The sequence below is a fragment of the Mastigoproctus giganteus genome, chromosome 3 (assembly GCF_048544385.1).
Source record: "Mastigoproctus giganteus isolate SK-2022 chromosome 3, ASM4854438v1, whole genome shotgun sequence".
Lineage (NCBI taxonomy): Eukaryota > Metazoa > Arthropoda > Arachnida > Uropygi > Thelyphonidae > Mastigoproctus > Mastigoproctus giganteus.
In genome coordinates this window covers 108,263,338-108,278,522 of record NC_143577.1, presented here as the reverse complement: position 1 = coordinate 108,278,522, position 15,185 = coordinate 108,263,338, and the positions used below count along the sequence as shown (strand labels likewise).

General features: G+C 35.4%; 1 protein-coding gene across 1 annotated transcript in view; it reads left to right on the top strand.

Annotated features, from left to right (window-relative positions):
* LOC150088213 (protocadherin Fat 4-like) overlaps nt 1-15,185 on the top strand; it is a 415,241-nt gene that overhangs the window by 166,753 nt on the left and 233,303 nt on the right. Inside the window, exons 4-8 of the mRNA XM_090369387.1 lie at nt 7,357-7,517; nt 11,054-11,110; nt 11,204-11,299; nt 11,416-11,511; nt 14,902-15,021. Coding sequence (XP_090225513.1) covers nt 7,357-7,517; nt 11,054-11,110; nt 11,204-11,299; nt 11,416-11,511; nt 14,902-15,021 — 530 coding nt within the window. The remainder of the gene's footprint in view (nt 1-7,356; nt 7,518-11,053; nt 11,111-11,203; nt 11,300-11,415; nt 11,512-14,901; nt 15,022-15,185) is intronic.

Below are 15,185 nucleotides of genomic sequence, written 5' to 3'. Positions count from 1 at the left end.
CTTGAAACACGTTGGTCGCCATTCAAATTACAAGCATCATCAATTCTGCAGTGTCTGTTTATGGTCCAGTTCAAACCAATTCGCACTGCATGTGAGGGGCTTCTAGGATATTCTGGCAGAGATATTTTTATTTTCTATTCGCTGTAATAGAAATATATGATTAAAATAATTTACCATGAACCATCCAAATATTTACTATGAACTGGTAAGTAATGGAGATTAGTTCTGCTTAGAACTTTTGTTTACATTTAGCTGCATATTCAAATAACTTGCCTCCGTAGTGTATTGTGGATTTTCTCCTTTTCTAAGAGAGGGCAGGAGAAAAGGTGGCGATGCGATTGAGTGCTGGTTGACATGTACCTACTATGTGGCAGAGAACATACAATGATCATGACTCGACGATTATACTTTAAGATTACCTTCCTATTAAAATGAGACACGGGTCCACGATAGGTGTATGAGTAAGGTAAGCCTCCAAAAATACGGTGAGGTGGCTGTACAAAAATATTAAGAACCCTGCCTAATTGATCCAAGATATTCCTTTGTATGCAATTTATCTTGAAATTCGTGCGGTCACTGAGAGAGAGAGAGAGAGAGAGAGAGAGAGAGAGAGAGAGAGAGAGAGAGAGATCTGACTGTTAGTTAGTTTTTCAGTTAGATCTAACTGGGAAAAAAAAAAAACACTCTGCACCTCATTTCCTGTATGATATGGTAAATATATGGTGAGATTACCAAAGGTTGACCGGAACCTCTTGGTACAATAAATAACTAAAAAGTCTCCTTGTTTTATTGCTGTAGTATTAAAATTACGATCCTTGACCTGTATATGGTTTTGGTTGGCTCAGCTTTCGACTCTCGCCATCATCCTACCAATCTTTATCCACAGCTCTGAACCTTCCACGCGTACTTGTAGTCCACAGATTTAAATTAGCCATCGCGAAATTCGATGTAGAGTGATGACGGGCGAAATGATGTACTAGGAGAAATTGGTCTCTGCAAGGCATCCTTAGAGACCTGCAGTCTCTGCAGGTCTCTAAGGATGCCTTGGAGCGAAAAATCTCTATATAACTTTCTCACAAACTGAATCTATCAGGTATACTCTTGCCTTTAACTCTTTGCTACTCATAAATATTTTACCGAATGTGGTTTTGGTGTTTTCCACTCCACAAGGTCTATGTATGGATTATGTGCATTAAATCGTTTACTTGTGTTTTTATCAATTGTAACATTTTGAAAACTAGTTCTATGCAGTAATTATGTATACCACCCTGATTACCCCTTGCTTTTCTCTGTCAAAGTATTGACTGTTATTTTAATAAAGTTTGGTTTTGAAATAAAGCTCCTCCTTTCCGCAGAAATATCTTTGGATTGTTTCACTTGTATTCAAGATCCACAGGACAATCTCTGTCCAGAAGTTTATTGATCACTGAACTGAATGAGTTTTAATGAAAATTTCCTGCTGTTGTGCATTTTAACAGAAATGCGCATAAAATGGTTCATTTTTTCTTGCATCTGCTCTATATTATTTTATATTAATCTTTTATTTTTTTAACTTCCATCACTGTATTTTAAAATAAAATATATGTAATATATATATGTTAGACGTGGTCTGAACTTAGAACATATTACAGTATCAAATATAATATATAAAAGTCATGTATTGATCACATTGATCATGCTTGTATATAAAGAGAACTTGTGCATCTCTGTTCTGTTACGTAAGAGATGTATTACGTTTTTTTATATAAACAACGAGCTTTAGTGTTATCGTGTTAATATCAACTTATTTCTTGTTTTTTTTTTTTTTTTTTATTTTACTAGGCGGTCCCAGCCAGCTTTCCTGGCAACCCCGCCACCTATTTACAATACTGTACATATACAACCACTGAACAAGTTGATGCACAGTTATGTTAGATTGTCTCTTTGAGGGTCAATTCGTTTTCAATATCATGTCCATATCACGGTGCAATACCATGAAGGTATCTGAACCTATAAAAGTCCCAACATAAGATTGATGACCTCCAAGGATCCAAGTGACACTTGTAGTTCCACCACAAAGTCTCATAATCATTAGTAGAAGTCCAATCGAGGAATTACAAGTCTAAACCAGGAATTGTGGTCACAGTGAAGAAGTCAATTTTTTTCTCTAACCTAATCAGTTTCAATAGTACAGCAGTTAGCAGTAGAGAATAATACCTCGATCAGTTCCACGTATAGAGTGCCTGGAACCAAAATAACGCCACAGCAGCACAGGTCATCCATCGAGGAAGCAACTACAACGAAATCCAAGGGGGCTCATCGTGGTGGTCACAGCTGAAGCATTATGCTCCGCGAATACTCGAACCTGCCTTTTACTATGAAAATAAGTTTAATTTGAAGCTTCCCGTTATATATAGGCATTATGGTATTTGACATTCAGAATAGGCAGTTCTGATATGCTTCCACATTTCAGTGAGATCACTTCATATGCAGCTACATTGGTTAAGTTGGCTACCATTTCACCTGAGTTGAATTAATCACAAATGGAGAAAAGCTTCGGAAAACTTAAAGTTACAGACACAGTATATTGACTGATATGAGAGTTCTGTCGCTGAACTTGGCATAATATAAATTTATAACTGTGTCTATGAGCTCAGTGATGTAAACTCCGCTTTCTGTACTGAATCTTTTGGATTATAAAATTTAATCCAAAAATTTAGAGGCCTCCGTAGCCCAGTAGTCAGGAGCGAGAGGGCAGTACACCAGAGTTCAAGTCCCTGACTGCTAAATACGATTGATCTGCCAACCAGCACCGGACCAGCGTGGGAAATTATGGCCCCTTTCCCTCAACATGAATTGTTGAGGAGGCTTCCATCATGCAGTGGGTCGATAATGGCTGCAGATTTATTTTATTTATTTTTTTTTTTGCCCTATTTGTTGTGGGGGCTGCGTAGGGGAATGGGTTATCGACGTGAAATATTTGCTATAAATATCTATGGAAATATTCTAGATAAATAAGTCTTGCAATTTTGAGAAAAGGTCGGGCTGCTATTCTAAATTTACAGCGATGTTTCTGTGGAAAGTGAGTCGGACTGGGGGATTGTGTTGGACGCTATGGAATCGGAATTGCACCTAAAACCTCCACAGGGAGGCACAAAAAAATTCATTGAAAATTTGGTAGTTTAGAAATTTGGCGTGTAGATATTTTCTTATCTAGAAATGTCCAGAAATACGTTTATTTTTATTTAACTGAGTTTATTTAAAAATCATAACACCCTGTATGACCATAATGGCTAGGAGGGCGAAAGTTGTGCGCCAGTTACAGTTTATCGTTACAGCAATTTACTATTAGCACAATTCAAATCAGTACCATTTTCGTTAGCTTTTGCCAAAGATACATCTCTCTCAAAGTGGTAAAAGTCAGATATAATGTGAAATGTGTTGATATTTCTGGCTTAATGTAGAGTGTTTCATTATATGTATATAGGGGCGTGTGTGTCTGCATATATGAATGTATGTTGGAGGATTAGTGAGTAGGCATTATCCGAAACTCTATATGGATTTTGTTTTTTAGCGGGGCTATGGAATCGGGATTGATCATAAAACCATATCGCAGACTAATAGAACGTACGGTGAATATTTGATATCGATCGAACTTCTATCTAATGTCCAAACCCGAAACGCACTTCTATTTATTTATTTATATACACGTATATCAATAACCTGAAAATTGCGGATGAGATAAAAAAAAAAAAGCCGAATTTGTATTGATCTGATTTGTATGAAATTTAAGATGACTCTCCATACCTGTAAAAATAAATAAATAATCCAAATAAAAGATTTCATGAAAATCCGCCCACTGGGATCCTTGTTTATACATGCGTGCGGACATATTGAAGAAATAATAATGAATAAAATAGGCGTTTTACGCACTTTGCAATCGCTTCTTAGAAAGGATCAAATGTTCATCATGAGGCTGCTTCGGAATTTCTGTTTGCAAATTCTTGAATTCATTGTTTAAATGTTATGAGCCGGAAATTTCAGGACTGTATTCTATCCGCAGCAGAGATCCAGAAAGTTGGGAAGGGAGCTTTTTCATCACATTTTCATCTGATAATGAGATACATCGTTGTCTGTATTGTTTTTCGTACCGGTTTTAGACATTGAAAATTGCCTAATTTGTCTCTGCGCTAATCTAAACAATCCAAGCTACCTCCAATATTCAAATGTTCAATGGGAAAATAGCCAGCGGGTGAATTGATCGTTGTGACCGATAATGAGAATAACTAAGGTAATTATCTCATATGAACGAGAAAACCCATACATATTAAGAAGTAGGTATTCAGTTATTGACTTCTTCCTGTATTGTGCAGTTTCGTGGCTTCGATCATTGTTAAAATTAGTTTGAAAATAGGCAATCGTTTTTATTACAACAAAATAAAAGAATACAGGCACATGTATATTCCAGGGTAAAGAGGAGAGAGTTAACGAGGAAACAGCCCTGTTAAAAATCGAATGAATGAAATGTAAGCCATTACATTGAGTGAGAGATGAGTGCAGAATTCACACGGTTACTGGTGATCATTTAAACTATCGTGCAGATGTAAACATGTAGGCTGGTGCAGGAAGAAGAGAAGATAATATATTCGAACGACAAGGAAGAAGATAAACGGACAAAATGGAAGGGAGAAAGAAGAATCTCGAAGATAATGGATAAAGAAACCATCACCCACACCACGAGGTATTCAACGAGTACAATTTGATGTAGAGGAAAGGCGTGGTAATGATAGGATGTATGTTACATTAATAAGAGGAAAGCAGAAAGTCAAGCGGAGTATTCCAAAACGCTATTAGGTAGCGGAAGATGGATGGGAACAATACGAGGAGGAAATAGATGTGAATAAGATAGAGAGAGATAAGTGGATGCGCGTGAAGAAAGGTAGATGTGAAAGTACCGGTTTGTATGGAAACTAAGGATTTGAAGAAGTGATGATAAAAGCGATTTTCAAATAATGTTAAATAGTTTAACATTTAAACTATTAAATTTAGGAGCCAAAGGATTTAAGATTAATAGAGTTTTAGAAAAAAGGAACATATGTTGATTTTTATATTGGAAAAGATAAAATTATGAAGACCAAAAAATCCAGTCTCAACTTTAATTTCGCAGAAAATCATAACATTTAAAAAAATAAAATATCTGAATCTACTGCAGTCACACACCTAAGAGAAGAATGTTAAAACATATGCCCAAGACCTGTATGTCTAAGTGATCTAAAGCAGAGACTCGTAAACTTTTATACCTTGTGTCCCCTTAAAATATTTCAAATTCCCTCATTTTTCAGAAAAAAGTGCAAATAACTAGATTTGGTATGAATTTAGCGATGAGTATACACATTTTTATAAATTAATGGTGACCTATACACAATTCATTATTAAATACTTTAATGCAGCCCATTTTTTTTTTTTTTTTTTTTTTAAGTACGTCCTGCATATACACGTCCTCTAAAAAACCAAGTGCATCACCCCAGGGAGAAACGCTCCCCGCACTTTGGGAACCTCTGATCTAAAGTATAGTTTAACAATATAAACTCTTAATTTCGAAGTTTTTACATATGCTTAATGTATTTTTAATGGATAAAAACATTTAGCGAAGAACATCGATTTTTATAAGATTTAAAGTCGTTTTCTTTGTCCATCGCATATTTTAAAAGTACTATTTTATTGTTCGGTGTATATAGACATGGTCTTCGTTTGCCACACACACACCTTGCGCTTAATCCTTTGTCATTAAACATCTATTATTATAGGCCTAAATTTTATACTCCATACCTGCGAAGAATTACCAGTACTGCACTTTGTTGTATTTTCATTCTTTAATAAGAGAGTCCTTGTTCGAGGTGTCATACTGTCTAGTATATCGTTAATCATATAATTTTACAGACTGCAGTCATTAACCTATTTCGTTCCTTATTTCCGCCGCTTTTTTACTTCGCCTTTGTGTGGGCTAATATTATGCATACGAGTCAGATAAATGCATAGAGACTGTAGTTATAATCCAACTGTGATCGTTGAATTTCAGAGACCAATGAACTTCATGAACAGGCTTTTGTTTAACGTTCAGAAAGAATACGTAAAGTGGATTAGGATTTGTAATTCGCAAAACTCCGCTCTGACAGGAAAAAAAACAACAACAAAGAATCGATATTGGATTTACAGTCTTTGGTTTTGAAGTACAGTTCAGATGAAGCCTGAAGTGCTCTTCAAAAGTGAAAAAAAAAAAAAAAAAAAGATGTTAGGAGAAGAGGAAGTGTTGTTTAAAAAAAAAATAATAGTATTATGTTTATACTCCGGCACTATTACTAGGTCAGACGAGTTTACAGCAAATTATTTTGACAATGAATACAATCATTAATCGTATTTAGTAGTCATCTGGGCATGAACCACGATTCACTCAAATTCACTCAAACTCATGCGCATATAAGTTATCTAGCACTCTTAACCAATAACCTACATGACTGCGTGTTGTACTTTTCAATTTGTTAACTCTGAAAGGTACTCTTATGGATTTTCTTGTTCATACTCCGCCACGACCACTAGGTCAGTGGAGTTTACAATAATTCATCAATACGAACATTAGTCGTATTTAGCAGTCATGGGCTGCTTGAACCCTGGTCCACTCAAAGAGCGCGTGCGATTGCAATCTCGCTCCTGACCACTCAACTAAGTCATGCCTCATCACTTCTAACCTCTGCTTTAAATAGCCTCGTTAGAGGTTGCCAATATTCTGGCAATATACTTAAAAGTTTACACAGTTAATCTATATTTGTGATAATAAAGGATCAATGATGAAATTCAGATTATCTTGTTGTTTTCAATCATTCTTCAGATTCTATACGTCAATGCTGAATTGTGATTAAGCAGCGAATTTAAGGAGATGTCTTTATATGGAGGTTGTTGCCGTGCTGGATGTATTGTTTCTGAGCAAATGCCTGTCCCCCAGCCGATTTGCCTTCTGTGCGCGCTGAATATCCCGGCATAGATCACATGGAAAACTGTACTCCTTCACCTGAGATCGGCAAAGTACAGCCCCGAATGAACAGTCCTTTTTAAGAATGTCTCCACTTTCGTATGCGATTCGAATCCAGACCTCTTCAAAACGAGTGACAAATGTATCAGCTATTATCTACATTTCCACATTTATTTTAGCATTTGGAATAAATTACTTTAAGAAGTATGAAATCTTTTCACTTAAGTTGCTGATTTAGCTCGCGCTTTTTAAAATATAATGCAGATATTTTACATATTGTTCGGGTGATATGTGTTAATATATGCCGGTAAAGTGATATTTAGAATGTGGTCGTTTATTTAATTTTACAGGCCAAGAAGTATTTAGGGTGCAAGTCTTTCCAAGGAACGAGTTTAAATTAGAGCCGGTCGATAATAGCCTTAGTGACATCAATTACTTCAAGGTTGATGGGGTTGATGATAAAACGGTGTCCATTAAAATCGCCAAGTCGCTGGAAGATCTTGTAGATAAGGTGAGCTATTGCATTCAGACCCACGTTTTTATTTATTTTGTTTCATTATTTATTTATTTATTTTTGCATAAGTATATCGTCTGCTGTATTCATAAAATCAACTTCTAAGCATTTGTAATACTGGATTAACGCTAGTCAGTGTGTATATAATGATATCAACTATATTTAATCATTCTTCTATAGAATGCAAATTCTGACACAGATATCATCACAAAAGGTCAGTTGTTTGGCTCTCTATCTCTCTCTGCAGTGAATATTAGCATGCAGTTGTGGTGACAGCCATTAACCAAGCCCAAGAGAAATCTATGATAGAATCATGATTAATTTATTTACAAATTAAGAATAATTAATAAAAAATTTCGTGTTCATGAATGTCAGCAAAACATAAGATAAATATGTGTTAACATGAATGTTGATTGATGTGTTTCGAGTTCTCAAATGCCTAAAGAGTTTATTGTATTCACCACATCAGTTCGTCTGTCCTCATATAACAAGTCTACTTCCAGTGGGCGGATTTTTCAAGAAATTTCATATTGGAATCATTTTTAGAAAGCTGTTTGGAGGCATCGCAAATTTAATTAAAAATCGGGCCAATAAAAATTTGCCGCCTTTCATTTTATAAAACGTAGAGTTTTATCTCTATAAATTATAAATGGAAGTGTATTTCGGATATTGGAAATTGCTCGATGAAGGCGGGTTTGATCGACACTAGATTTTCAGGGTAAGCTGTGTTAGTTCCTGGGAAGGGTTTTTAGGGTTTAAATACGATTCGATACCCCCTTCCCCTAGGCCTTCGTTTCAGCATAATTTTTATTAGTTTGAATGTTTGAGCATTACTCGAGAAGGAAAATTCAGATCAATACCACTTTCAAGAGTATGTTTCGTTGTTCCCAGCCACGCGTTTAAGACCAATTTTGATTCCATAGTTCATCGGTGCCTCTCACTTCCCAAAAAAATCCATATAGAAAGTGGATCAATACTCGCTTATCGATTTGAAATTATTCCAAGTATTTTTTTAAAAAAATTATATATATTATATTAATTTTTTTAGATATAAAATAGTTGTTTAAAATTTACCATGAAAAAAAACATGCACGATTCAGCAATGAGCGAAACTAATAGAATTTCACTTTAAAAATGGCTGCCCCTTTATGCGTAATTGAGCAGCTAATGTTCTATATCTCAACTCGTAAACAGCGCCAGCACGTTCATGTATTCAGCGTCTTCTTGCCCGATTTTGTAAGGGTACAATTAAAGATGCAAGACATAGTTGTCACGCTGGAGATCCGATCAATACCAAATTGATCAGATCTCCAGCAATTATTGAGGAAAGTGTTAATGAAAATGCTGAAACATTGATTTTGAGAAGACCAGAAAAACAATGGGCTGTGATTGGTCCCCTAGGTAATGAATGGAATGTCTATTGATGACCCTGTTCAGATTGCTGAATAATCGAATAAATATTTTGCATCTACATTCATGCATAGTGAAATTTTTAGGAATGGGAATGCCATAAATATATTAATTTATAACTGAGAAGAAAGTTTAAGAGAAACCATTGAGGCTAAAACTATTGAGAGAACAGCAAAAAAGTCGCCAAACTTTTAGCTATAATTATGAGAGCATCCTTGGATTCAGGAAAGTTCCTTATGGACTGGAGATGTGCAGATGCCTCCCCTGTTCATAAAGGGAGATCAAGAGATGAGGCAAGTAATTATAGACTGCTAAGGTTGACTTTTGTTCCAGGGAATATACATTGGAGCCAGTTTTCGGAGAAGTAATGCAAGATCACCCTGACAGGAATGTAGTTATTCAGCCACCACAGCATGGATTTCTTAAAGGGAGATCTTCTTGTCAGTACGATGATGCAGTAACAAAGGAGCTCGAGGGAAAAATTAATTTTGAGATCATATACTTAGATTTCAGTAAAATTATTTGATATTGTTCGATAGTACTGTACTGCACAAATTGGAGCAATGTAGTATTAGGGGAAAGTTACTGCTATGGCTAAAAGGATGGTTGAGTGCGAGAAGACAGACCATAAAAGAGTCTACTACTCCTGTGCTTATCTTCTATGACACACAAATTTCTATACATGATCACATATCTCTATTAGGGATCACCCTAATTTTAATTTCTCGTTATGCATTGTTCCTACATTTGGATTGATGCCACAGAATCCTCTCCCAAGCTTCTTGACTCATTTCAAAAGAGGTTAGTCAGTTTAATTAATGATACATCTCTTATAACGTTAAATTTCTGCTGCACGCCATTTGTGTAGATACTTCCACGAGTACTATTCTTCTAAACTGGCATCTATAGTTCACCACTCTCTTCCAAACCAGTCCGAACATGCGCTGCAACCAGTGAGCATCCGTTCACTGGACAGCTTCAAACTCACAGAAGAAACTTTTTCTCCTCTTAATTTATCCCTTTCACTTATTTTTTTCTAAAATAACCTTCCTTCACATGTATTTCCCAAAAACTACAACGTACAGAATTTCAAGTCTAATATCAACAACTACCTTCTCTCTCTCTCTCTTTTCTCAGCCTTCAACCCACGTGCGATTGGTCTAAGTACTATAGGTTCTAATACATTTTGGGGCTGGTTTATACAAAAAAAGCTTACTTCCTTGCATTATTTACGACTATTTATTGATACTCGCTTTGCGACATTTTGACAAGAAACATGGGGTTTTTTAAGAGAAACAATATGGATTTTAAGAGGGGTGGTGTTAATCACGAAATAGTTACGAGTTAAAAGTGAGCATTCGAAATGAAAATGAATCCATTAATGCCAGAGATATTGACCAAAGTTATGGAGTCTGTCATCATTAGAGCAAACATTTGGCAAAAAGGTGACAGATGTTAAAGGGTGCAGTTTTTCATAAATGATAGGTAATAAAATTTCTAAAAAACATACAGTTATAGTAATTTTAAATGGGAAAGGTACTCTTGGATCACCCTGTGTTAAATGAAAGCATGTTTTAGACATTAAGAAATATTAGGAAAAAAAAAGATCTTGGACAGACACAAAGTTTTCAGCGCATGGTGATCCTTGGAGAGGTTCTAGTCCAGTTTTGAATCCATTGCCTTCTGACTTTCTTCCCCTCCCCTCCCGAAACATTGCGACAGTTTGGGAACAGCGGCTACTGAAGTGTAACGGAACGTTTACATAACCGAACTTGTTAGGTTGAAATGCTGAAATCCACTTTCTTAATATTTTCTTGCGCCAGATTTAAAGAAAACTGATGAATACTTTTGATGGACAGATTCGCAGAAGTGTGTTTTACTTTTGAAAAGTCGAAGGTTTGTTTGTTACTTGGAGTCATCAAAGCTAAGACGTTGTCTTAATGGAAGGAAGACCGAATATTCTGGGAGCAAAACGACTACTTCGATGAATTTTATAAAAACAAAACAGACTTGTGTAACTTTCGGATAATTTGTATTACTGTGCATTATTCCTTCTGAATATGTATCTTATATTATTCTTAAAATAGCATTAATGTCTAAAACATAATGTTTTTTTTTTTCAGAGGGATCCTCAAACTGTATTAAAATTTCGGCTTACGTGTAAAGGAGGACCTGGAACGGTAGGTATTTCGCTTACAATGCCTGTTATGAAACACTTGACTCAATTCAGAAGTAACTAACTGATGATTGCATACGTGTTCATTTATTTTTAGGAAGAGGCCTTTCTCCCTGTCACAGTGTATATACAAGACATCAACGATCATGCCCCAGAGTTCCAGAACACGCCTTATTCTCTTGAAGTAGACGAGGTACGACGTTTGCCTACTTAAATTAACTCTCTGAAGATTGAAATGTTTTAGTAGCTTTGATGAAGCAAATTGAAATTAGTTTTCCCGCCTTATATCTCTCGATTTTTAATTCACAGCTTACACCCGTGGGTCTTACAGTATTCCGAAGTATTCACGCTATTGACCGGGATAAACCGAACACTCCTAATTCGGATGTCACTTATTCTATCGTGGTGAGTCAGATTTTACTTATGAATTCCGATTTTCGACATAATTGTGCTAATAAAAACTTTGTTCAGTTACAAAATTCATTTTATTATTGCCATAACATCGCAATAATTGAGTTAAAGTATTTCAAAACTAAAGGTTATTAATCGTGAAATAAGTGGATTCTGTTTAATAATAAACACAATTTACTAGGGTATTGTACTGACCGAGCTATCACTCCGTACTCTGATTTCACCTTGTATGGAGTGAAATATTTTGTTCAGGTGGCAGAAAGTGTAATAGCAGTGATATTTAAGGAGCATTTATTAGCATGGGTGTGTAACATGGGCTTCACCCGAGAAGAATATGTGTTTATTATTGAACATAACCTTGAATCTGAATAATTTTTGCAATTCTAACCTTCAGTAATACTGAACGCAATTATTGCAAAATGCATAAAACTTACTAACAAGAATAAACGCATGTTTCTACCAAGATGGACACGTTCAGCATATTCTGTAAAATAACTTATATTCGTTTTTATACCATTTTGTTGCATTATTCCACAGTTGTACTGTTCTTCTTTGGAATCCAAACTGATACATTGGATGACCAGCGTCCATTCGTTGTTTTGCTATTTGTGTATTTCTATTGTATAAAAGCGTCATACTCTATATTCTCTTTACAGAAAATTGCATCATTATTAATTTTTATTTTCTCTGGTATCTGTACGATGGGTTTCTTCTCGTTTCCCAACCCTCATTCAGTTCATGCATTCAGAACAGCATAGTCTTCTAAAATCCTGCATAAATTAGTAACCTTCATTAACTTAATATTCCCGAAGTTCTGTGATAATTTGTTTCATCTGGTCTTCCATACCTTAACCAATCCATGCTTCTAGAACACCATAGGCGTCAACAGCCTTAAAAAATTATCATTTTCGTTTATTTTCCTTTCTTCTGGTTTATAATGTACGTCAATTGTTGTTATTGGATTTTAGGAGCATCGGCAACTAAGGCCACGTTGCTCCGTGCGTGCGTTCTGAGGTTGAATTTTATTTTTGTGTGTTGGACGAAAAACTGGAGTTTCCAGGAGGAAAAAACCATGCTACCCTCGCCTGAGAGCGATTAACTCAGCCACGTTTTGAAAAAGATCCATAAAAATTCCTCCCGTCATAGACAGAATTCGAACTCGGGTCTTTTCCGCCCTGTGTGGGGAGGAAGGCGATCCTACCAACTGTGCTACCCATAAGGGCACTGTATGTCAATGCCTATAATAATTAGTCTTTATTTTTTTCCTTTTGTACATTTAGTAGCTCTTTCAACAAATGTTTCCTAATCTCCCTAACCTCAACCAATATATATTACCAGAATAGTCTCCTATTGGCTTGAATATTTTTACACAAAATAAATAGATAAACCTTTGTTGATACACAGAAGTGCTTTACTTCCCAAATTGTCTTCCACCTAATTATCGTGCACCAAATTGGCTCATACACTGAATTATCGTACATCCAATTGACGAGATCCCGATGTGAGCCCCTGTAGATCTTATTCTAAAGTAATTAGATGAGTTTAGTTAAGTATAGCCGTAATGGTGTAATTCAACCCTTTATAGACACTTTAAAGTAGCTGTTCTTAAATACAAACGGTTTTGGTGCACCCAAGGGAGAAATGCAAATGGTTTATACATTTAGCTGATAAGTAGCATATCCCAGGAGCTTTCGGAATTATTAGAAAAACGGTAACTGTCTTTTATATGATGCGCTTCTTTCAAAAGATCAAACAGTCTAAAACTAGTTAATATTTACGGTACGTGAAGCCATCCATTCGTATTATAAATACGAATGGCGATGAGAAGCTACAGCTTGTTCCGTGAACGATGCGAGCGGAAGTAAAAGGCTGGAACGATTTCTTAACCGCGGTTATCCATCTGCGGAAACAAAGGAGTCTGTATTGGATGCATCTTCCTTCGTTTTCTCTGTTTTGCTGGAAATGAAGCGATTGTTACTCGTAACGAAGTTTTATGACCGAATGGTGTGAGATGTCACAATAAAGAGGACATCTATTCGGGTTAATTGCCAGCCTTTGTCTAACTTAAATAATAAATTTTACACGCGAAGGCTGGGAATGGGCCATTTGGAGGTGCTACAATGGAAGATATAATTGTCTAAGATAAGATATGTAGGAGACGTCAAAAGGCCAGTTAATTATACTGAAACCACCGTTAGAAACGCTAGTAGCTCATAAGTGCTAAACACCTCTCTAATGGGGCTAATAGCTTATAGTAATACTCCTTTTCTTTTCTCTCTCTTTTCCCCCTTCTCTTCGTGTCTTGTTAATACACGTGCTTATTTCTCACCGCTTTTTCCTATCGCGTATTTCTTACATTTTGTTATTATTGTAAAATTGCAAGCCTTAATCTTGAAATATGTCAGAATAACTGAAAGATATTTCCAGCAGAGAGATAATTAAAAATGTTTGTTCGTTTTTAATCAGTGAACATGCAATATTGCTTCTAGAGAGGAGTTTTTTTAAAAAAACAAACCTCTCAGAAACACTGTGGTATTCACATATTTTCAATTATAAATGAAGATTTCTTTTAACATTTTTATAAAAAGACTTTAGACTTTTTTAATAAGTTAATATAAGCTCTCAGCTCTAAAGTTGCCATTGTACTTTCCTCTGATCGTAGTTATTATCTTTTAGAGTGAGATGTTCCACTTAAAATTATGTTCAAAATTATTGGTATACTAATGATAACACATTTCACGCAAAGTTTATTATTCAGATATTGTAGAGAGAAGCTTTAAAAGATCAATTACGATTCCATAGTTTCCATTTCTTCTCCCACCTAAAAATCTATTGCAGTTTATATAAATGCAATATTCAAAAAGCAGTCGGATTAACAGAAATTTTCAGAGTGTTTTTGGTTCCTGGGAAATTTAGGTCCAGTTCTGATTCTCTATCCACTCTGCTATCATTTAGTTTTACAATTACTCGCTTTTCGAGTGTTATGAAATAAACGAATTGTACTGATTCTTTAACTAATTTTATGAATTAATTAAAGAAGTCCCACGTGATATTTTAATTCAGTAAAAAAAAAAAATTCTTAACTATTTCACAGACTTCTAAAGTGCCATCAGTCCATCTCATTAAACGCTTTTATTGGCAGTGGGAATCTTAAGATATTTTTAACGTGAATATTAAAAGAGCAATCGTTGCTTGTACAGCCATTTCTCATGTGGCTTTTTTTTGCTAACTTTGCCTTGTCAAATAATAAGTTAAGTATACTTGAGAAGCATTTCTGTGGCGTTCAAGTAAGCCCTGAAAGATTATTAATCTTCTCAACAACTTAAATCTACAAAGGAGGTTACTCAATCAGCTTTACTAATGTACTGTGTTTTTTACCCTTAGGGTGGCAATGAAAATAATTCTTTTGCTCTCTCCGATCCTATCGAGGGTATCCTTGTCGTCAATAAACCGCTTGATTATGATTATGGGGTTAGAGAATTCAAATTATTGATTCAAGCATCGGTAAGTAGATTATTGTATTAAATAAAAGGACTGATATAGAGTTGTTGTGATTTAATTGTGCACGATGTTTTTTTTATTATTACTACAACAGAGAATTGCAAAACAATGTATTATATATTCATATTCAAATGCGTACAAGGGCGATCCCAGGTAGGAACTGAAAG